The sequence below is a fragment of the Myripristis murdjan genome, chromosome 12 (assembly GCF_902150065.1).
Source record: "Myripristis murdjan chromosome 12, fMyrMur1.1, whole genome shotgun sequence".
In the NCBI taxonomy this organism is placed as follows: domain Eukaryota; kingdom Metazoa; phylum Chordata; class Actinopteri; order Holocentriformes; family Holocentridae; genus Myripristis; species Myripristis murdjan.
The window spans coordinates 25,363,439-25,387,261 of NC_043991.1; the positions used below are offsets into that span (position 1 = coordinate 25,363,439).

General features: G+C 40.8%; 1 protein-coding gene across 4 annotated transcripts; it reads left to right on the top strand.

Annotated features, from left to right (window-relative positions):
- Window positions 1-7,835: 7,835 nt before the first annotated feature.
- On the top strand, window positions 7,836-23,499 carry hnrpkl (heterogeneous nuclear ribonucleoprotein K, like). 4 transcript variants are annotated; one of them, XM_030065592.1, is made up of 16 exons: window positions 7,836-7,995; window positions 8,964-9,073; window positions 10,309-10,406; window positions 10,513-10,569; window positions 11,554-11,597; window positions 12,890-12,962; window positions 16,143-16,256; window positions 16,593-16,721; window positions 16,929-17,239; window positions 17,379-17,432; window positions 17,707-17,746; window positions 19,305-19,320; window positions 19,536-19,568; window positions 19,711-19,778; window positions 19,892-20,061; window positions 22,350-23,499. In XM_030065592.1, exons 2-16 carry the CDS (start codon window positions 9,013-9,015, stop codon window positions 22,378-22,380), a joined length of 1,299 nt encoding a protein of 432 aa, XP_029921452.1. In that variant the 5' UTR covers window positions 7,836-7,995; window positions 8,964-9,012; the 3' UTR covers window positions 22,381-23,499. The 4 variants fall into 4 exon arrangements, with proteins under 4 accessions (XP_029921452.1, XP_029921453.1, XP_029921455.1 ...); XM_030065593.1 differs by having other exon boundaries at window positions 8,967-9,073; XM_030065594.1 differs by lacking the exon at window positions 7,836-7,995 and adding an exon at window positions 8,107-8,123.
- Window positions 23,500-23,823: the final 324 nt, after the last annotated feature.

Below are 23,823 nucleotides of genomic sequence, written 5' to 3' on the forward strand. Positions count from 1 at the left end.
ACAGCCTGGATGGTTAGTGTCGCTATGGTGACTTGTTTTTTACAAATAGCGCGGACAATGTCAAGTGTCGCCATGGATGCAGATGAAAATATGTACGCAGGCTTTTCTATGAGAAACATCAAGAACTGAATTATATCTGTCTCCATGGTAACCTCAGACTATAGGAGAGGGAAGAGAGCTCTTTATTTTGCAATAGATCCTTGCCTATATCTGAAGGAGCATGACAACACTAGGAGACAAAGGGATGTTTAAAATAGATCAAGTATGAACATCATTCAAGCGCCTGATTTTGAATAAGTGGGGAGTGAGGTGGTGGCCATTATGGGCTATTGCTGGATTAGTGAGGGTTGTGCAAGGCAGGATTAATAAGTCTGATCTCATAGCCCTATGATTTTATCACTGCACAAACTAAAGGGAACCTGGCTGCACAGAAAGAGAGGAAAATGTCTGTGTTTGTATGTGCACGTGGATGTGCATGCACTTTGTGTTTGTCTGCAAATGTAAATAAACAGGATGAGATGGGCTAGATTGGGCCTTGGTTAACTAAACTAAGTCAAATGCAACAGTAAACATTATAAACTCAACTTGCAGCTATAAATTGTGCTATTTCCTCTGAACAAGTCAAAATAATAGTTGACTTTTTTATTTGGCTCTTCCTGTGAAGCCCAGCTGACTTGTCAGTGGGAGGCTGAGCTGCTTCCTGCTTTGGGGACAGAGGTAACCCGCGCAGCTGGCCAGCGGGACTTGCCTTCACTGATGCGACTGCAGTTTGTTACAGACTTCATCACCCACTTGTGGATCCAGCTATAGCATCCCTGATCTATTGGGCAACAGCTGCTGTGGATGTGCTCCTGCTTTCCTTTTTTTGGCATGCATGATATTGACACAGCCTTGCCTCAGCAGAAGAGGTAAGACCAGCTGGGGAAGACATTGTACAATAAATTACAAATTTAGTACACTGAGACTCAGCTTGCCAGAGCTCAGACCAGGATACTTACATTCTATTTTTTGCTCTCATCTTGTCAATGTACTTTGGAGAGGCATCTCTGTCATCCGACTGGCATGCAACTCACCCACCTCTACTCCTACACTCTGTTTGAACCAGTTGGTGGCAGACTTGTCTTGAACCTTATATGCCGTGATGCAGCTGTGACCCAGCCTACTGGTCTAGATCCTGTACTTTCTCTCTCATTACAGTTTCTTTGCCAGCCAGCCAGATTTTAGCAGCCCTGCATTTCCTAGATTTTATCACTCTTGCACTGGTGATGACATACTAGTTAATCGGGCCTCATGTGAGGGTAGCAGTGGTGGAAAGAGTACTAAAAATTGCTACCCAGGTAGACGTACTGTTACTTTACTTATTTACTTCAGCAGAAGTTCTGCAGTAAAAATCTACTGAAGTAAAAATGAAAAGTAGCTCATTTAAAATGTACATAGAGTAAAAGGCACTGAGTTACTTTTTCCAAACAGTAACTGTGTTAGGTGTGAGTGCACAGTTCAAACTAGACTCATTTAGAGGTGCACTGTGCAAGATTTCTGAGGGTTGACTGAGGTGAGGACCCTCGAGGCCTGACAAACTGACAAATGTGGAAAATGCACATAATTTACTGTCATCGTTCATCGTGCACCTTTTATTGGAAATTTGGAAATGATAAAAAGTAGAACCAACAAAGCAGAACCAGATTCCTCTTCTCATTTTTGCTGAGTGAGCTTTTATTGTGAAAGGTCCCACAATCTGTTGTTGATCTTTTGCTCTGTGTTATGGATATGATTTTAATTGCAGGGAAGCACAACACTCAAGCAAAAATGAAGTGAAGTAAAAGCAAAACTCCTCAAAAAGTACAAGGACACAAAAGCCACTTAATTACAGTAACATGAAGAAATGTAAATAGTTACTTCCACCTGTGGAGTGTAGTGGCACCTTCCCAAAGCCCTGAACAGTGAACTTCAGAGATCACCGCAAGATCCCAGCCTTGAACTCTCCTGGAAGCACTAAAGCACCAATTTAATCAACACTGCCAGCTGTAACTGTTCTTCTGGCTATGTTCCAATTTCCTAGACTGATGATTTTGACATACAAGTAAGGATTTGGAGATGGACACCACAGATATATTTTGACTGGCCTTTATGTAGTCAAAGTGGACTCTGTACAGTCTTAGGAAAATAAATAAATAAATAAATAAACTAAAAAGGCTAACAAGGAACCAAGTAGAACACAAACATTTCTTCTCATTTGCTAAAGAAGCCATTATATTTTTTATTCATGAACATATGAATCCTATAGATTTGTTCAGCTGCTTATTGTTACCTGTTTCAATAATTCTCATAGGCTATTCAAACATAACTAAAATATCTATTTCCCCCTACAGTGATATATTGCAAAGATAGCTTGGGACTTTTCCAAACATACAAACTAATCCTTCCCTGTAAATTTTCTACTTTTTGTGATGTGAGCCCGTTCAACATGCCTGCAAATGCTGAATGTCTAAAACTTATATACTTTAGTCAGACTTTTCCTCAATGCAATAGAGATCCATCTTGATTTGAATTGTTGTCTGTTTTAGATAACACTTAAATTTGGCAAGCAGCTTTTGTGTGTTTGTTGTTGTAATCATAGCTGTCATATGCACCCTGATGGGCTGGAGGTAAATCCCTCCCTGACACCTTTTCCCCACCTGTTTCTGTTCAAAAGTTTGTGTAATAATTGATGAGACAATGAGGCTGACACTCTGAATTTACTCAAAGGCACAGCAAACCGGGGTGGATTCTGTCGATGTACAGGCAAGCATGCACACAAACAGAAGCACGCATGCATGCAAACGCAAACACACACACTATTTCCTATAATATTTCAACAATGTTGTGGTTTATCTAGTCTCTATTTTGAATTTGATTAAGAGCACAACTCAGGGTTTTACTAGGGTTGCAGTGATACAAATCACAGTTCTGTGGTTATTTTTGTTTATGTGGATTCCTTTTTTGCAAATATTTAACGACTTCAGATGGGCTTCCTGTCTTTTGAAATGGTTAACTGGCTGGTTGAAAAATCACTGGGTAGCATATCAGTTCAGGCCCTTGCATCATCTTCACTGCATGCATAGCAAGTTTTTCTCGCTTCTTACTAGATTAGCTTTTGCTGTTCACACAATATATTTCACAGAAACATACGTTTGTTTCCAACTTAAACTAAAGGGCACACTTGTACCATGTTCCTTCATTTCCCTAAGGGGCTAGAAAATTAATTTAGGCGCAATGACATGAGTACATGTCATCTACTGTCTACGATGCTTCTCTCCTTTACATCATTCCCACTGTTGTCTGCGGTTAATTTCCAGATGATTTTTTGAAACTCTGAAGTAGGCCTAGTATTTTAAAAGTAAATAAATAAATAAATAAATACCGATAACATTTTTTTAAGATAATGTATTTTCCTACATGTGTAAACTAGATGTAGACAGTAGTAACTGGCCTTTAACTCTCTCACCTTTATTCTCTCTTCACTGTGTTATCTGACCTTACATTCTTGAAATAAATCGGAAAGCTAACAGATATTTAACTTGAAACTGGCATCAATAAAATTCTGCTGAGTCATATTTGTTGATGTCTGTTCATGTTCACAGCTCCTAAAAAATTGACTGAATCTTGGTGACAGTCCTAAAAAGTTTTTTTTTTTTTTTCCAGAGACAAATTCCATCAATCATGCTCTAGAAAAAAAAGTTGGTGCTACTTCTATTTTGGTGGGTGCTTCTAAATTTTTGCGGATGCTCCTGTTAAGTTTGTCATCTTAAATAAAATTGGTGGGAGAAAACGGAGGCTTTATACTGACTGGATCACCACTACTCTTACAACGATGATAGTAAAAACAGTATTAATGAAAAATTACATATTTTAGTTTTCTATCCCTGTAAAGCCTTGTCATCACATATAATGACACCAAAATGGCATTTCTGTTGCTTTTATTTATTTATTTACTTATTTACTTACTTACTTACTTACTTACTCACTTACTTACCTACTTACTTACTTACCTATTTATTTATTTATTTATTGTATCATGTGCATCTGACATTCAATGCCTTTGAATGCCAGATGCTACAAAATACTGTCCACCAGTGGTAAACAGCACCCAGGAAAATCATCAGTGTTTAACCCTATAAAGCCATTTGTATCATATATGATACATGTTTTCAATTCCATTTTTACGTTTTCAGTTTTATCAATACTTGACCAAAATACTGTTGTATACCACTTCCCCTGTTCACCCTGGACCATACCATTGGCACTTCAGTACATATCATATATCACACACCAGAAAGGTCGTGTAATAACATATTTTTTGAATTTTTTATGTGTATATATATATATATATATGTATATGTGTGTATATATATATATATATATATATATATATATATATGTGTGTGTGTATATATATATATATATATATATATATATATATATAATGTATCTTGAATACCTTTATATATATATATATATATTGTTATAGGACCAAATAATTTTCTGCCAATTCTTTCATAGTTCAGGCTTTATAGGGTTGACTCGGCAGGGAAAGTTCATCATTTTTGGAAAATTCAAAACAGTTGCCCCAAAGTCACACAAACTCTGTGAGTGAACACACAACTCCAATCAACACTCGTGAACTCTGAATGATTGTCGCTGAAAAATCAACACTTATTAACACCGCAAAATTTGCTGTGCGTGGGCCTGACCGGATTTACAGCCAATGTAATTATGCAAACTTTTTAGAAAAAATTTGAACGCCGCTGTTGGCGCTCAAAAGGTATTCAAGATGTCCAAATCTATTCAAATGTTTCTCTAATAAATTCACCGACTCAGCTTCCTTCCCTGATTATATATTACAAAATGTTGAATATATGTGTTTCCATATCTTTCCATTGATTTTGCATTTTTGGCATCCGTTGAAAAACTCAACACAAAAACCTTTGAATCTGGCTTTGCTTTCCTGAGCCAATCTGGGACACCCATCTGCTGACCAGCATAACCATGTTTGCATTTGTATTGCAGCAAAGGGTCTTCATCAAATCCTCACTGTGGAACAGCAAAAAAATTAGTTCCTGTAGGGTATAGCCTACACCACTAGAGGATCCAGATGGACACCATATTTCTTTCAGGGCAGAATCCTGGCCTCCACCTCCAAACGGACACCTTTTTATGACTCCATGCTGACTTGGAGCTGTGAGGTGCTGGAGGCACTGGAGTTGGGCTGCGTGGCACTGGAGCCGGAGGTGGATGGTGTAGTGCTGGAAGGTGTGCAGCTGGAGATGGAAGGTGTGGACCTGGAAGTATAAGTGGGAGGTGTTGCCGTGAGGTGGTAGGTGGGAGGTGTTGTGCTGGCTCTGGATGTTGTGGGGTGAGGTGCTAGGGAGTGAGATAGTGATGGTGGGATACATTGCCTTGGAGGTAGAGACAGGGGCAAGCTTCTTTTGCATAGGGAAGCATTGGGAGCATATTCTCTAAACCAGAGAATCGCTGCTTTCACTTGAATACTAATGACAAAAAATGTATTGGTTGGTAATGAATGAAAAATGAAAAGCTTACTGAGTTCATATACGAATACAGCCATAAATGCAGTCGTATTACAAGTACAGGCAATGAAACAAATCAGACAAAAAAAAAAAAAAAAAAAAAATCCTAACTGACTTACCACAGAATTCAATAGATAACCAAACTAATAAGAGCAACTGTGATACTATGCCACACTGTGAAGCTATCAGCAGCTTGTTTGCAATGGTGGAAAGAGTACTACAAATTGCTACTCAAGTAGAAGTACTGTTACTTAACTGATATTTCACTACAGTAGAAGTAGAAGTACTGCTGTAAAAATCTACTGCAGTAAAAGTAAAAAGTAGCTCATTTAAAATTTTCTGAGCTCCTTTTTTCAAACGGTAACTGTGTTAGGTGAGATCTTTCCCAAGTAGTTGTAAAAGGAGACGTCAAGCTACATTCTTTTAAAGGGGCATTGTGTAAAATAGTCAAGAGTTGATTGAAGTGAGAACCCTATAGACTCAACTGAAAAATGTAGGGTATAAGCGCATAATTATGATGGTTGACATGTTTCTCATCAACAACACTGATATTTTTTACCGATTGTTTTATTATTCACATTCACAAAAGCAGACATCTTGAAAAGAGGAAGCATGGACAGACATACATGCATTTATTTACATATTTACTTAGGCCTACTTACCTACTTAATAAGGTGAGAGAAACTCCAATAATTTTAGAGCACCAAGCAAAATTAGTTTGGGGAATTTGCTCCTCCATGTTAGGATAAATATGTTTGTGTTCATGTGGCTGATTGTTTCCAAACATAAATAGATTTTCATGTTCAAAGAGCTGTGGATCGGTACATTAAAAAGATTATGTTTTATCGCAACAACAATTATCATCCAACAATTCTGGTAAAGGATTGGAGTTTCTTATGAGCTTTTTGCTTAGAACTGTAGTAATGTTGTTGTTTTTATTTAATTAATTAATTTATTTATTCATTTATTTTTGCTTGGCTTGGCTTTGCCGTCAATGCACTCTAGCTAACTAGATAGCCCAAGTACAAATAGGCCTAAGAATAAACAATAGCTCAAGATGGCCAAATGTAGCCTAAAACAGTCACAGTAAATAGTGCTGCTGAATAGCCTGTTGAGTCTGTCATCCGTAGCAACACGCAATCTGATCAGCGGTTTGCCATGATATTTGGCGAGTGCATTCACACACGCAAAGGAAGAGTCCTCTTGATTTTGATGACGCCATTACCTGTCTTATAGAGGCACCCTGAGGCCATAATGCCAAATTCAATATCTCAGTTTCTGTTGGGTTAATTGCCATGACATTTGGAAAGCACAACCATGTTACCCAGAGGATGACAACTTTGGTGACCTCATGACCTTTTCTCTAGCACCACCCTCAGGCCAAAATGTACAATCGGCACTCTCTTGCATTCCCTTGACATGCACCAAGTCAGCAGGGAACTAGTGATGGAGAACCCATGGTTGCTGAACTATTGCCTACAGCAAATAGTTTTCACCATGGCTATTGCTCGCTCCACTTTAATTTCCCAAGTTCAGACAGTTATCTGGGGGTTACCAGACAGCACTCTGGGAAATGTAGGTTATCACTGGAGGACTAGGCTTTTTTTGGTAATTTAGCTACTTCAGTAGAAATTCCCTTCCAGGCTGCATCTCATGCATGTTAGTCACGGTAACTCAAGTAGAATCATATGACAGGTTATACAGATACTGCCATGATCGGGCATATTCTCATTTCCTATAGCATATTTGTTTTTTCGTTTTTTTTTTTTTTTTTTTTTTTTTTCTCATGGGGTTCTGATGCGCTTAATATTCATTCAGATACATGAAAAGAGGCAGAGGAACAAATTGTATCTGTCCCACCTGCGCTTGTAAACACAGCTGAGCGCACCCGATTATTTTTTGCATTGGTACAATTATTGATCCAGACCATTATTTTGGTCATAGCTCTCACTGTTCCCACAGTTCCCGCCCCACCATGGTCAGTTATATAATTCTAACTACAAAAACCCTGTAAGGTGGGCGCAGTTCCTTGACATAAGAGCAGCTGAGGGTCGGTAGACTAGCGCTGGTCAGTCCGGGGGGTCACTGCTCCGCTATCGTGCGGTGTTTTGATTTTAGTTCACAGGCAGTCTATCCAATAACAACCACCGCCTCGGCGCGTCCTCTCCAATTAGAGAAGGCTGAGGGGCGCTGTATACGGGTGAGTTGGATAAGTTGTTCTCGTCCACACGCAGATGAACTGACTTGGTTCGGCGGTTTTGATTGGTCTCTATTGCCCCGACTGCCCGTGCTAACGCGAGGGGGCCGTCACACACAGCCCACCGCGTTGGCGAATCGAGCACACCCTGTACCATCTCTACTCAATGCTTGCTAACATTTCAGGGCGAGGGAGACGTGGTGGACGGCAGTGAGCGTGGTTTTGCTGCAGGTTTGTGTTTACAAGTGTCCATTTAGACGTGAAACGAGCGCGACGTGGCGTCCAGGAGCATCTGCTTTTAGCCGTGATTTAGTTGAAAACGGGGTTGAGCGCCTGACAGACGTGGAAGAGCTGAATCTGTGAGAGCTGAGCGCGCGTTAGCCAGACCGTCGCAACGTGTACACACAGCAGACACGCCTCGTGAAGCAGCCTGGAAGAATAGAGCTGCTGGCTAGCTTAGCATATCTAGCAGCGGAGCTAAGTCGTGTTAACTTAGTGAAAGCTGAAGGATAGACTCAGTGTACTGCCGGGCACGTTAGGTGACAAGCAGGTTTCCTTATTGTGTGTGAAGACTGCATTGTGTTCGCCCTACAAATCGAGCAGTTTTACTTGCACAAGCTGTGCCCTCTGTTTTTTTTTTTTTTTTCTTTTGGATTTAGCACGAGCTAAGTGAGCTGGAGCTAGTGTGGAAAAGGGATATGCAGTGCGTGATGAGCTGCATAACCACCATATTCCCACAAATTATTCCCACCTGTATAATTTCCCGCATAGAGCTCGTAAAAGCCTTATTTTGTGTTTATGGTGAACGTTTTCCAAAATGGGGTACTTGTGGGTGCTGTTGGACAAGTAGTTTCGTAAGCAACGTAGGCATCGACCAGCATCCCACGCTACCTTAGCCAGGCCTGTTTTTAAGACTGAGGGAGGCACAAGGATTTTTTTTTTTTTTTTTTTTGGAGTGAACAACTACAGTGGGTAGTGCATGTAGAGTACATGTACTTAGGACACACGAGATTAGGCGTAAAGCTTGCAGTAATGCATTACAAATGCAAATTTTCATCCAAAAAGTTCTACTTTTTATTTGCATTAAACTGTTAGATTTTTCTGTTAGCCTTTTTTGTCAGGAGATGTGTGTTTTTTTTTTTTTTTTCCCTTCACTTCTCTGTGGCTACCCTGATTCCTAATATTGCCCCGTCTTTTAGCAGATCCAGGGAGAGGAGCCTGTTTGCATTCCACCGCTGGTGCAAAACAATGGAGGCGGAAATCGAGCAGCAGGAAGAAGAGACCTCATTCAGCAATACTGACACGAATGGTAGGATTATGCACAGTGTGTTTTGAGAAAAGCACAAAAAATGGCACTCTTTTTGAGAAAGGTGTACCAACCGGTAGTACTCGTAAAAGGAAATGCAACCCATTCATCTCCAGAAAATGAATTAAGCCTATCATATGTCGTCACCTGCAGACTGAGGTACTGCATGTGGCTGTGCTGGCTTGTTAGTTCACTCTAGAAGAAAAGAGCTATCAGGATATTTCTGGCTGGCATCACCTGACATGTGGGCATGTCAGATGGTTGTGGGTTTCTCCTGTCCAAGACACTGCTGCTTTGGGGGCCCTGAGCAGATCTCCCTTTGCTTTAATCCAGGAAGGGTACATGGTAGGGGCTGGACATCTGCCAGGGTACAGTTGGCTTCTGAATGAAACCCACTCTGGCTGTAGAGCGTACTGTAAGCTGAACATTTTTACCCCTTTTCCACTGGGACAGAGCAGGTGCCAAATAACAAATCATTCTTCAGTAAAAATGCTGGTGCTCAGCCAGGGAAATCGGCTACAGGACCAGTTTTACTGCCACTGAAAACTTTGTGGTCAGGAACCAAGGAACCCATGATGCAAAGGGCTGGATGATGGGGGAAATGTTTAGCTGCTCCAGTTGATCTAGTGTCTTTTTAACAGCCAGCAGCAGTAATAACAGTAGCTTATTACAAGAAAAAAGTGCAAAGAACAAAAAACACCAACTCTTTACTGGCAATATTGTGCAATAGAGAAGTCCAGGACAAATTGGAGTGTTCACAAAGGAAATCACAGGTGGACAGAAAGTAAGTTATTCAAACTTGGAATTCAAAACGCACACAAAAAATACAGGGAGAGCAAGAGAGAATTCAACAAAAGATACGCTGGACGGTGCAATGCCCACATCTGTAATCATGGTGTTGTTATTCATGCTAGCGGAGCGCAGGCAGGGGATTAAGAGGGTCGAGCTGAGCACCAGCACTGTGTCCGTGGGAAAGGGTTACTTGCTACCCCTTCAGTGGCCATGGCTATTGTGATCCATTTCAGAGAGCTCTGTTGGTTCCTTTTCCAACCTCAGTGTATTGTCTCTCTGTTTGTCCATTCCTAATGAGGTTAGAGACAAAGACTAGAATTTTTTCACCTTTTTTATCAAGACATCTAAGGAAGTATTGGCTGTTTATAGGACCAAATGTAAGCATCATGTCATACATGTGGAACTATTGTTATTTTTAGACGTAATCAAACTTTTGGCTCCTTCAGGTAAACGCCCAGCCGAGGACATGGATGAGGAGCAGGCATTCAAACGTTCACGTAACACAGACGAGATGGTGGAGCTGCGTGTGCTGCTTCAAAGCAAAGTAAAGCCCCGCTCACACAGTAGGCCACGGCAGCCTGCAGTTTTCTTATTCTTTACCATAGGTCCAAGTTATTTTGTTTCATGGAAAACCATCTGTTTCTCCACAGAATGCAGGTGCCGTTATTGGAAAAGGTGGCAAGAACATAAAAGCCCTACGCACAGATGTGAGTAAATGGTTAAGTCCTACTGATCCTTGTGCAGCTCAGTCAAGAAACTGAGCCGGCTAATGCCTCTGTTGCAGACACTTCATTGCAAAACAGAGTTTTTTAAATTGAACTGATCTAAATCTAATTTGCAGTGAATTGCATAATATTGCAATGTGGTTGATAATCTTTGACCCCCCACCCCTTCATTGGATTCTCACGGAAACTGGTCCAGAATCGCCGCCAGTAATTATATTTATGAGTTGACATGAAGAATTGACATCCACTGTCAATCTCAGATCTTTTCTTCATAATGATGTATCTATAGGTTGGCTCATGTGGACAGACATGGTTTAGTTTCCTTTAGACAGGAATAGGGAAAGGAGGGGATCGCTTGTTGTCCAGATCCTGGATATTTTTTTCAGGTAGTGCTCCCGTGGTTTTCTAATCTATTCCAATACCCTCCATACCGTTGGAGCTATAGTTGGCCGTGCAGATGTGACAACCAGCCCCCCTCAACAGGTGTCTTAAAGCCTGAGCGGACCTATAGTCTGTTAAGCTTTACACTGATGTTACACACTTAACTTTGACCAGTTCAGACGTCCTGCTCTTATGCTCTCACCACACTTTCAAGTCTCTCATTTCTCTTTTGAGACGAAGTGTAGTGTTGGAGAATAGCGTGTATTAAATTAAAAATGTATTCCTTCTCCCCCTCTTCCCTTCTCCTTTACTTTTTTTTATTATTTTTGGCCACCTTCCTCCGTTGCCCATGTACTGGATCGACATGCCCCTCCTGCGTTGCCCACCTTGACGTTGGCCCAACCTCCGCCCGCCCCTGAACGCCCGCCCACCTGACACTCCCGGTTGGCCCTGCCCATAAACTGTGCCCCTCCTTAAACGGGCACCTAACTTGACATCTTGTGATTGAATGCCCCTGCCCAATGCCAACCTCCTCCACCACAACCACCACAACCACCACCACCACCACCACCTCGGCCCATGCAGTACAATGCCAGTGTATCAGTCCCAGACAGCAGTGGCCCAGAGCGGTATGTCCCACCAGTTATTGCCTCACTGCCTGATTAGAACAGTGAAACACATGTCTTTGATAACCTGCCTTCTGTTTCATTGTAACATTTTTATATACATGATAGTATACTACCCCCCCAACCCTCTCCCCCACTCCTAAGAGACGTGTATTGTTCCTTTTGATTTTTCTGTCTTCTTTACCCCACGTCCATTTTAAGCATTAACATTAATTTGGACTTTTGTCATTTCAGTACAAGTCAAGTCGATTATCCCATACAGAGAATAATATAAAACCCACTACCAAGTAGCTGATTTTTTTTCCTTTCTTTTTGTATGGGTAGGAACACAGCTGTTGGATGTTGTTTTTCCCTTGCTGTGATATTTATTTTAATATGAAACCTGTGGAAAGCAGATATCTTTTTCTCGCTCTGTCCTTTGTGGCCCATCTGGCCCCCTACCTGCGTCCACCCCCACCCCTCCCAAACCCCACCCCACTGTTTTCAGCATCACTGTCCATGATCTCTGAGAGAGCACTGGCTCACGTCTGGAGGCTCCGCCCCCTCTCTGTCACTCATTACTGTCGTCTCTTTATTTCATTGTGCTGCATCTCTTCTGTTCAATTTCTCTCAGGCCACATCAGATCAGAGCTGCCTGCCAAACCTCTCATAACTCCCCACTCCTGCTCCTGTCCTGCGCCACAGAGTAGTTGGTTACCACTCGCATTTCCCTCCCCCTTTTTCCCGTCCTCAACCCTTTGCTCTTGTACTCTTTTCTACTGCCCACCTCCCCTCTTGTTCACCCTAAGCCCCCTCCTCCCCCCTTCACCCCCCTACCCCACCCCTTGTCACGATGAGAAGGTGTGCTGGTGGCGCAATTGTCATGGCAAATTATTGTTTCAGTTTGTTTCGTTCCTTTTCCCCAACTTGCGGGTGGTGGGATGGTAATAGAAGATCTCTCTCTCACTCACCCCCTCCCCGCCTCCCCCAACTCTGTGTGGCCAGTCCCACATTAATTTGAGCCCTTATAAAGCTGCCCATTCTCCGCAGGCTTCTCTTTCTTTCTTGAAAATCAGATTAGGTTGAGTGCATGCTGACTGCTCATTTATTCAGACTAGTTTTGGGGAAGTCAAAGATGTGCATAGTATGCCGCCGTCTAATTTTCCCTTGATTTTATTTTGGAAAACTTCTTGTCTCTGTAACTGTTTGCTGGACTCCTTTCTTGCTGATTTTATATCAAGTTTTGTTTTGTGTCCTACTTTTGTCCTCCTCCTTGCCACGCCTCAATTCCTTTTGGCCAAAATGATTCCTGACAGGATCCTGAGTGTGAATGCCAACATCGACACCATTGGAGAGATTCTGCTGAAGATCATCCCTACTCTAGAGGAGGTGAGGGAGTGTTTTCATTCAGTTTGTATGTACATGAACAGGGTTCAGTGCAGGATAACTTGTCCAGGGACTTGTCCTGCCTGACACACAGGGTTTAACCTGTTGTCTATAGGTGTGGGTTGGCTTCCGGTTTAAAGGTACATATGCCACAGTTGGTTTCAAAACCACTTAAATTCCCTGTCATACCATTACAGCCATATGAGCTATTCTTCCCCCTTATATCTGTCTAATTTGCAGTGTTATTTTCCGACTCCATTATTTAACATGTCTAGTAACCATAGACTGATCAGCTGGGGGAAAGCAAAAAAAAAAAAAAAACCTGACCTAATCCATGTGGTGCTGTCAGCTTCAGGTAGCAATATCATGGCAGAAGGAGGTGAGCCCCCCACACCTTTCCCCGTCAGTGTGGATGTGGCTACATGCCTGTCATCATTCAAATGAAATCAATAATATGCCCACCCCATTTGACTTAGATTTTATAAACAGAAGCATTTATTTGATATTATTATTATTATTATTACTACTACTATATCACTACCATTTTATATGACTGTTATGTGTTTTTACATAAAATCAGTTACATTATTTAAATTGTTTAAATTTTAATGCAGTAAGAGTTGTAGTATTTTAACTGGAGAATTTACAATAATACATTTTAGAGGTGCCTAGGTTATCATACCGTCCAAATTTCATACCGGTCCATTCTATGCTGTACGTTATCTTACCCTAACCAAAACTGAAAAAGGTCATTAGGTATGCAGTTTTTGCCGCTCACTTCAAAACCAGGGTCCAGTGCGCCATATTTGCAAATCTGTTTGGTGGTCACCTTGAAATTTAGTGACAACATAAATGTTGCTTAGAGATCGAAGTCTGTCAGTTTGCTTTTGCCCCAATATCGAGTTAAATTTTTGCTCTTGCACACTAATGTCTGGAACTATTTTTAGCATTACCATGACATTTGGTTACGCTTATGTACACCTCAAGTCTATTTTTTGGACGGTAAGCACATGAACACCAGGTTGATAGCCATTAAGTAGACACTGAATTAATTTATCTATCTGCATTTTGCAATCTACAGGCTATTCATTATGTCAAACTTCATGGTTGGGTTTATTGCAGTTTACTGTATATTTGCTGATAGAAGGCAGATGATAATGAGAAAAGAGGAGACACTGCACCTCAGACTGTGGTACTGACCTGGTCACTGGGTGCAGAGTGGGAGAAAGCATAACATTGCCACTAATTTACACATGGTTAAAATGCATCATTACAGTTTACACGCACACACACACTGCAGTTTTTGTGTGTCATAGGTCTGGTGGACTGTCTGTATAGGGTTTTTCCTGATGTCAGCACAGGGGCAAGGGCATGAGCTGTGATTGGGTTGCGCCAGTATAATCCTTGACCAGCAAGCAAGGTGATGGCAGCAGTGCTTGTCTCACATATCAAAACATGATGATTACCGCAAATTAAAATGATAATTTGTGTGAAGATTTTTTTGCGAGAAAGTATTGTCATTCTTATTTAGTTGATTTATATGTTACATGGACCTCAACCTCAGTCCTTGTTTTTTTATTGTCTCGGCATATGGCATGTAGCATCTACTTCCTTCCATTTGATGTTCAGGAACTATGGGCCTTTTTCCTCTGCAACAATATCAAACCTTCGGGCAATAATAAACAGGAACTTTGGATTATCCATTTTTCCTTTTTTTGGTGCTGCTTGACAGGATTGACTTGAATGCCTTGAGTCAGTCATATCAGATCAGTTAGGCATCAGACTATTTAACTAGCCTATTTTAATCTGAGCTGTTGACAGATTATATCAGTCACGGACACATTTTATAGCATTTTTCTCCTGCGAGCAGCAGGCGGCTCTCCCCCGTCCTGCCTGCAGGAGAAAAGCTGCCTCCCCTGGCCCCTGCTGCATTAATATAGCTGCTGTGAGGAGACCATTTCCCTGTCATGTCCTGCTTGCTACTCTGGGACAGTTGCAGCACTATGGCTGAGTTAGCAATAGGTTGCTTGTTAAAATGTGTGCAGGAGGCAGTCAAGGTAGGTACTTTATTATCCCCAAATACTGATCACTGTCGGATCTTTGTATTCCTCCTTGTTTTGCACCAGTAACATGATGGAAACGTCACCAACATGTCCACTTGATCACTGTGCCTGCTCTGCACCTATGCCTACCTATACCTAGACCTGTTCACACATGGACTCAGCCGCATGTTTTGCACTCTTAGTGCTAGGGAGCTGGGAGGTGAAAGTGCAGGACAGTTGTGTTCACAAATACAGCTCCTTTGGCTAATGTCATAAGTTGCGCAGTTCAGTGCATGTGTGAAAGGCTATTTAGTTGTCTCATGTTTCTTTGAAACAGATAAGTGATTGTCAGACCTCTTTTAAAGCTGACACATACTGCTAATTTGCATTCAGCTTAATGAGACTCACCTACCCTTTGTAAAACTGATTTTGTTTTGTGGTTGAAGTCCTTTTTAAAGTGTCATGATCTAAATAAAAATCTGCATTAGAGTAGGGTGATATAGAAAAAATCAGATACCACAATATTTTTCACCAAATACCTCTGTCAATATTGTGGTGATATTTTTGGGATGACCATAGATGCTTTCACAAATTGTTTACCTAATGAGATTTTTGATAAACAATCATTAGCAATGTGGATATAGTGACCAAACAGGTAAAGGCAAATAACAGTCTATTAAGTTCAGTAATGCGGCCTTGAAAACCAGGAAAAGAGAACACTGTATGTCAGGGGTGTCAAACTGGTGCCATGGAGGGCCGAGAGGCTGCAGGTTTTCATTCCAGCGCAAAACTCCACCAGGTGATTTCACTGATTACCCCACCTCCAAGCAGAGAGAATGAACTAATCAGTGAAATCACCTGGTGGAGTTCTCGGTTGGAATGAAAACCTGCAGCCTCTCGGCCCTCCATGGCACCAGTTTGACACCCCTGCTCTATATTATGATATTACGAAATCCAAAATCCCAGATATCTAGTCTTATATCACAATACTGATATCAAATAGATACATTGCCCAACTCTGTATCAACAGCCTCAGCTACAAACACAAACTCAAACTTGTGTGTATAGCTGTTTATGTTACTGAAGGAAAAACTTAAAGGCTCTGTTGACCTTACTGATCTCTATCTTTCTTTTCCTTTAGTACCAGCATTACAATGGGATTGATTTTGACTGTGAGCTGCGCCTGCTGATCCATCAGAGCTTGGCAGGGGGCATCATTGGGGTGAAAGGTGCCAAGATAAAGGAGCTGAGAGAGGTAAGACAAGGGCGCTTTTAGCAGGTGCCTCACCATGATGCTCTGCACTCTTAGGTGGCTTGTAGATGAATGATTAGGACGTTATCTCTTAAAACGTTTTCCAGAAATATCAGTTTTATTTGAACTGAGGATAAATATGATGGGAAACATTACCAAATAGCTTTTAGACACTGGTACTTTTTCGCCACGTTATTCTGTGCACCTAAATATTCCATAATTGGGTCTGCGATTCCGAATATTTTATATCTATTTTTGTGCCATGCTTTTTAAAAATGGGGTTGGGAGATTACATACTGTTCCAGATTCTGGCAATGAATTTGTCTTTCTGTGCACTAGAACACCCAGACCACCATTAAGTTATTTCAGGAGTGCTGTCCCCACTCCACTGACAGAGTGGTCTTGGTAGGAGGCAAGCCAGAGCGTGTCATCGAGTGCATAAAAGTTATCCTGGAGCTCGTGTCAGAGGTAAGATTATGGCGCTCAGATCTGTTGAAAGCCTCCCTGTACCAGAGACGGTGCTCTGTTTTGTGTCATGCAGATGTGACGATGGTTACGGCACTTCATGTTAAGAGGATTAACATTTTTATGTCATTTGGCTTGAGTCAGCAGTTAGCTCTTTTACAATCTAACTCAGAAACGTTCCCTTCACCTTGCTGTCTTGTATACCTGCAGGCCCCAATCAAAGGCCGTGCCCAGCCATATGACCCTAATTTTTACGATGAGACGTACGACTACGGTGGTTTCACCATGATGTTTGAGGAGAGAGGCAGGCGGCCCATTGGTGGCTTCCCCATGCGTGGCCGTGGAGGCTTTGAGCGCATGCCCCCCGGTCGTGGCAGCAGACCCATGCCTCCCTCCAGGAGGGATTACGATGACATGAGCCCCCGTCGTGGCCCTCCACCACCTCCGCTGAGCAGAGGGGGCCGAGGAGGCAGTAGAGCACGCAACTTGCCTCTGCCTCCCCCACCACCACCAAGAGGAGGGTGAGAAGGCGCTTATTTATAAGCCTCACTCTCTTAGGCATTCCATCTTTTGTGATTTTCACATATTTCTGTGCCATGTTTACATTAGCCAGTACCCTTTTCCCCCAGCATTGTTTTCACTTTCTTCCATTGTTCACAGGGGAGACAGGTTCTCACATGGCAGCTATCATGGCAGCATGGACGACAGACAAAAGTGAGTTCAGATCTTTACCAGTGGGATCGTCTGTTGTAATTCTGTTTCTCTCTAAAGCAGAATGACACACACCAGTGACTTATACCACAGTAGCTATAGTTTTGCACCCACAAACCCTGATTCAGAGTCTGCTTGCTGGTCGTGAGTTGACTCTCCTTGTCCTTTCACACTCTCAGCTCCGTAAATGACAGCCTAACGTGCTTGAAGGGCAGGTAGTTTCAGTTTGAGTTGTCAAAGTAACTTAATGCTTACTTTCCTCTTTATCTGTCTACAGCGACAGAAGAGGCAGACCAGGAGACCGTTACGATAGCATGGTGAGTGCCATCTGTATTCACAGGAGCTGCTATGAGCCATGTGTGTAGTTTTGTAGCTGTGACTTGTAGCTGTTTGTGAACTGTGTTTATCTTTTTTAAAGTGAAATTGTTTTTTAAAGTGGAAGAGTGGATATTGTTTTTCTTGTGAAGTAAAAGCTCAGTGGCTTGGACACTGTGGCACCTTCCACCGGGTATGCACACACTGGCCTAGGCCTGTTGTTGCCTGGCAACAGTTGTCTCCTTGGTTACCACCGAGCCACTGAGTACGTAGTCCTGAGATGCATTGGGCTAGCAAATGAACTTAAGTTGAAGCCAAAGCAATTCTTGCACAGGTCTTACCTGCAAGTAAGTAAGAATGCTAAGATTTATTTGAGTAAATAAATGGAAAAAAAGTATTTTAAAATCCAGAGATTCAGTGACTAGCACACTGTGCTTGAGGAAAGCTAAATAACTTTGTCACGCCTAAATCATGGACCTAACCATAAAGTTAACTGTGGACATGCATATACCCTCACATGTTTTTGTAGGTCATGATCATAGCAGATTTCTGTTCACACTAAAACTCTGATTTTTGGAATTGATTGACTTAATTAAATTACAATACAATGTTTACGTCATTTGAAGCAGTGTGAGTTCTCTAACAATACACCTTAGTCTGTTGTAGTTTGTGTGTCATGATGGGCAAACATTTTGCTCCATCAGACACATATTTTATAGTTTGATTTACAAGTGTGATTTACCAGATAACCAGCTATGATACATCACAATATCTGTCACTGAAGAACAAAAAAAAATGCCCTGGAAAAGGCAAAATAAATACCTAAAGGCAGGGAGCAAATATGCCTCATGGAAACTCAAATGTGCATCTTTGCAAATTAAGTTGAAAACTTAAATATCGATACTTGGCGCAAGTGTATCAATAACGAATCACAAGAGAATGTATTGTGATATATTGCATTGTTGATTTTTTTTTTTTTTTTTTTTTTTATGTCCCACCCCTAATAAACAGCTTTAATCCATGAATCTTTACCTTGACATATAAAAGGCCACTCAGTACCAGTTGAGCATTGTTGAAGCACCACAATGTGCCCAAACATCGTTTCTGACCAGCACCGTCCCTTCCCAGCCAGTCTGTCCCTTTTCAGATGGTTACTTCCAGCAGGATAATGCAGCATTTTACAAAGCCTGCATTGTCTCAAGACGGTTTAATGGAAAATGGCAGAGTGTTTAGTCCAATGGCCTTCGGAGTCCACTGATCTCAGTAGTGCACTTTTTGGGTGAGGTGGACTGGGATGTTTGCAGCAGGAATATGCCAATGAAAAATCAGCTGGAACTGTCTGACACTGTCAGGTCACCAAGATCCCTTTTCCAAGATTTGAAGCCCCTCATTGAATCGGTGCCTCAAAGATTTCAGGTTCTTCTAGATGCTTGGTGTATCTAGTAAAGCGCAAATAAAATAAATTATTATAATCTTATTTTGTCATTTCAACAGTGACTGTTTTTTTTTACACAGTGCATTTTTTTTTATATCTGATCTTTTTTTTCTCTTGAAATGCAGAGTGGAGGAGGATATGGTGAGTGTCAATATTTGCTGTTTCTGCATGGATCTACAGTTATTCTATAAACATGTTTGTTTCCTGAATATTTCAGAGCACGGTAACTTTTCTTTGTCTAGGAGATTCTGGCTGTGTGTTTCTTGCCTGATCATTTCCACAGTATCTCTTGTCAGTCTCACTCTGGTGTTTCTTTATTCTTCACTTTTTTATTTTGCCCTCCATTGTTTTAAAAGACAACAATTCCTCCTGGGACCACTTTCAGTCCGGTAAGTTTGGATGGATCATGATTGTCAAAATGTCTTGTTTCTGTATCTCAGAGACTGATTCATTTTCTGGGAGTTTTAATTCTTTTGTGAAAGGTAAATCATTTGTGTTAAAGATACCTCTTTTATCTTTATTCTGTCTTAGGTGGCAGAGGCTCATACAGTGATATAGGAGGCCCAGTTATCACAACGCAAGTCACCATACCTAAAGATGTTAGTACGGCACCAGTTTACCCTCAGAATACATTACATGAGCAGCAAAAAGTGACAGAAAAAGAAACATTATTGTTTACTTAAATATATTCGTCCGTCTGGTTATTTTGAAGCTGGCTGGCTCCATCATCGGTAAGGGTGGCCAAAGGATCAAGCAGATCCGCCATGAGTCTGGTGCATCCATCAAGATTGATGAGCCACTAGAGGGCTCTGAGGACCGCATCATCACCATCATAGGAACACAGGACCAGATCCAGAACGCTCAGTACCTGCTACAGAACAGGCATGTGCACTCCTGATCCTCCAAAAGCTGTTCATCTTTGTATTGGAGCAGTTTTTGTCTGCTCTGCTGGCTTTATTTTTCACATCCAGCAATAGGTGAAGTAGACACACGCACATCGGTTTCGTTGTCGCTGAGATGACAGATAGTCCATGTAGAGAGTAAGATGTGCGATGTCTATTTGGTGGATTAGTGACTTTGAAAAAATGAGACTCCTAGGACTTTTTTTTCCCACAGATATCTATATCATTAAACAATTATGGGAACAATAGATCAGATATTGCTGATAAATTTCAGATTGCATTCATCCATATCGTCATGACAGACTCCATGATCTGTTAATATACAAGCCTTAGGCGGATGTTGGTGTCGTGTTACCGCCTTCAGAACAGCTATTGTAAACTATATACATGTGTATTGTTTTCTTTTTTCCAGTAAGTCTTATGTGTAATAATTGGAAATTCTAAATTACCTCCTCTGTAAAAGCACGTCGAAACATTCCTCCATTTAGTTAACTTACAAGTGTGGCCATGTAAGGTACTGAGACTAAGAAGATACAACAAGCCCTCTGATGGTCAGAGAGGGCTTGGAACCCCTCTGTGTCCTCAGAAAATAAATATTTAATTTGGGAGCAATAGACTGAAAGTTATATAGACTACATGAACTATTTGCATATGTAGCCAAGGAGTGTTTTTAGTGGTAGCACTGGTGCTTCCATTCACAAGAAAATATGGACATCAGCAAAACTGTAGGAGCAGCCTCTAGGATTTATTGGCAGAAGAGATAGCAAACCCTTTTACTAATAAAAGTGACAGTAGGCACTTTACTGTTTCACCAGCAAACTGACTTAAGGATGCTCAAATCAGGGTTGGCCACAGTTGCTGATAGAGGAGACAAATCTGTCACCTGCAGCTGGAAGTTTCAAGTGTGGCTGGTGTTAATATTTCATGCTGGCTATAGGCCCAGCTCTTACATGATTTTATGCTATGCTTCATTTGTAGTACTAAATTTTCCCATCCCTGATTCTCTATAAAGGTGGAAGCCACCAACAAGACTAACATGCACTAGCAGCCAGCACCATAAAGTCCACCTAAAAAAGAAATGCCATTTCTGTCTGTAGCTCTACATGGACTGCGTCATACAGTTTCATTAGTCCCTGCTTCCCTTATAGAGTCTCTGCAGTTGTATGGTAATGCAGTTCGTTCACAAGTGCCGTTGTTACCTGAGGAGCCTCAGTGGCTCACCTGTCTTTACTGCAGCAGCCCGAGTTTGATTCTGAGCGGAGCCCTTTGCTGCATGTCAACGTTATTATAGTTAACAAAAACTAAATTAGAAATTAAAATTAGGTGCAAAAAACCTTGTAGTTAACTGAAATAAAAATCAAAACTAGACTTGAGAAAAAAACAGAAACTAATGATATTGATGTTTCTATCTACAAAACTAACTAAAATAAAATAAAAAATGCACAAAATGTCTTCAGTTTTATTCTTTGTCAGTTTGGTCAAATTTGTCAACACAACAAACATGAGGAGGCGTTGGTGCTGATGTTTCTTGAGCTGCCTTCACAAGTGTTGTGTTTTTATTTTAATACCAACTCTGAACTTCATAAATCTTGCTCCTGATGGGGAAAAAAACACCTCCGTATTATAATAAAAAACAAAAACTAAACATTTTTAAACAATAAAAACTAAACGGAAACAAAGAAACCCACCCTGGAAACTAACTGAAACTAAAATGAATTGAAAACAAAATTTAAAAAAGAATAGAATAGTAGTAGTAATAATAATAATAAAGAAAAATACATAACTATAGTAACACTGCAGCATGTCAGCCCCTCTCTCTCTCTGCCTTTTCTCTCACTGCTGTCACTACTGAATAAAACAGAGATGCAAAAAAGTGCTGTCGTTACCAGGACATATGTAAACTACAAGGCATAATGAAAGATGCATCAAAACTACATGTCCGTTCATTTATTCTGACACTTTATTAATGTTTGTGAAATTTAACAGATCCTTAGCCCAAAACACACTTAATTACTTCGATTGTTAGCAGCTGCCACAGTAGCACAGTCTCTGGAGTGTAGTGAAAAGATGGCTCACAAAGCGAGTTAGATTTTTTTTTTTTTTTTAAATAAAAATAATTTCTAGGTTTGACAGTAAAAATTAGGCTTTGGACACTGGAATGAGCAGGTCTTGGATGTATTCTCAAAACGAGTCCTAAATGCACTCCTCCTCCTGATTTTTTTTTTTTTTTTTTTTTTTTAATTAATTAATTTCTTTTTTCTTCCCCAGTGTGAAGCAGTACTCTGGTCGGTTCTTCTAGAGAAAGAAGAGTGAAGCCATGCTGCCGTGCCCAATGTGCTCCTTCTATTCAGAGCCTACATTCCTCTGCTTTGGGTAGATGCACCCCCACCCTCCACTACCCCACAAACCATCATCATCTATACCGTACATATTTTATTTAGAGTTTTAAAAAAATAAAGCTGTCATACAAGGAGTCGATACCTTTTTTTTTCTGTGCTGGTGATTATTATTTTCGGGGGGATTCTTGTACTGTAATTGGAGTAAACTCATTTGTGTGATAACTCTCGGTCTTGTGAGCCGCCCCGACCCATTTCTCCCCCCTTTTTCAGTACAGCATGCAGAATGTAATCTTGTTTTGTAAAGAACATTATATGATTTTTAGTTGTTTTTTTTTTTTTCTCTCAAATGCTTTAGCACATTCTCCAGATGAAGATGCATGGTCTGAGAATGGTCGAAGAAGCCATTTAAAACAAATTTTTAGTTTTGCATAATATCCCAGTTTCATTGTAAGATGAAGTGCTTTTTAGAAAGCATGGGCTTAAGTTTGGAGAAATGTGCCAGTGTGATGTGGAAAAAAAGAAAGAAATTTTAATAATTTTGTTTTTCATTGAAAGACGAGCTGTGTAAATGAGTGCGTGGTGTGTGTGTGTGTGTGTGTGTGTGTGTGTGTGTGTGTGTGTGTGTGTGTGTGTGTGTGTGTGTGTGTGTACGTGTATGTATATTTATATATGTACACCGTTATTTCAAGAATGCTTAGATTGGCCCAAATTGATTGTTCTTTGTAGGAAGAAAATGGGGCCAAAAGAGAGGTCTGGTGATCTAGTTTCTCTCTCTGTTTCTGATTTCCTCTCTGCCACTCACTGGGATTGATGGACTTGCTGTAATGCATCCTTAATAACTGACCTGTTGGATTCATTTATTCTTGCATAATAAGTGTTTTTAATTTTGTCAGTTTGTACACGTTTGTTTTAACATTTTAGGTGGAATCTCTTTACATGCTGTTCAATGTGAGGAGCATACAGATTTTGAGAGTCCATGAGTGGTGTGTCCTGCCTGGTCATATCTATATCTATCTCTGATGTCTGTAGTACCTGCTGCAAGCATTGAGTCAAATAAAGTCTGTGCCACATTTCACTAAGCGGTGTGCTGCACTTCATTTCAACAAGGGAATGGGGCTCCAAAGTTTTGCATTTTATTATAAGAATTATTTTTATTATGTTGTTTTGTTTCTCAGTAGTCTTAATTATTTATTGTATAATGCTCTGACTTTTTTCCCTGTTTGCCTCAGACTCCACCAGACATTTAATGGCATTTTAATGTAAGTGTAATGGGAGGATGTTGTTTTTTATGGCATTCCTAGTATTGTAATACTGTAAAACAGTTGATGGCAATTGTGTTCTTGCATCCTGATGTTTTACATAATTATTATTATTATTATTATTATTTTCAATTCCTTGGTTGG

Coding starts and splice junctions, on each gene's coding strand:
- hnrpkl (XM_030065592.1), top strand. CDS start 9,013: ATGGAGGCGGAAATCGAGCAGCAGGAAGAAGAGACCTCATTCAGCAAT. Junction 10,570..11,553: donor TAAAAGCCCTACGCACAGAT/GTGAGTAAATGG, acceptor CGGCCCATGCAG/TACAATGCCAGTGTATCAGT. Junction 19,779..19,891: donor AAGTCACCATACCTAAAGAT/GTTAGTACGGCA, acceptor GTTATTTTGAAG/CTGGCTGGCTCCATCATCGG.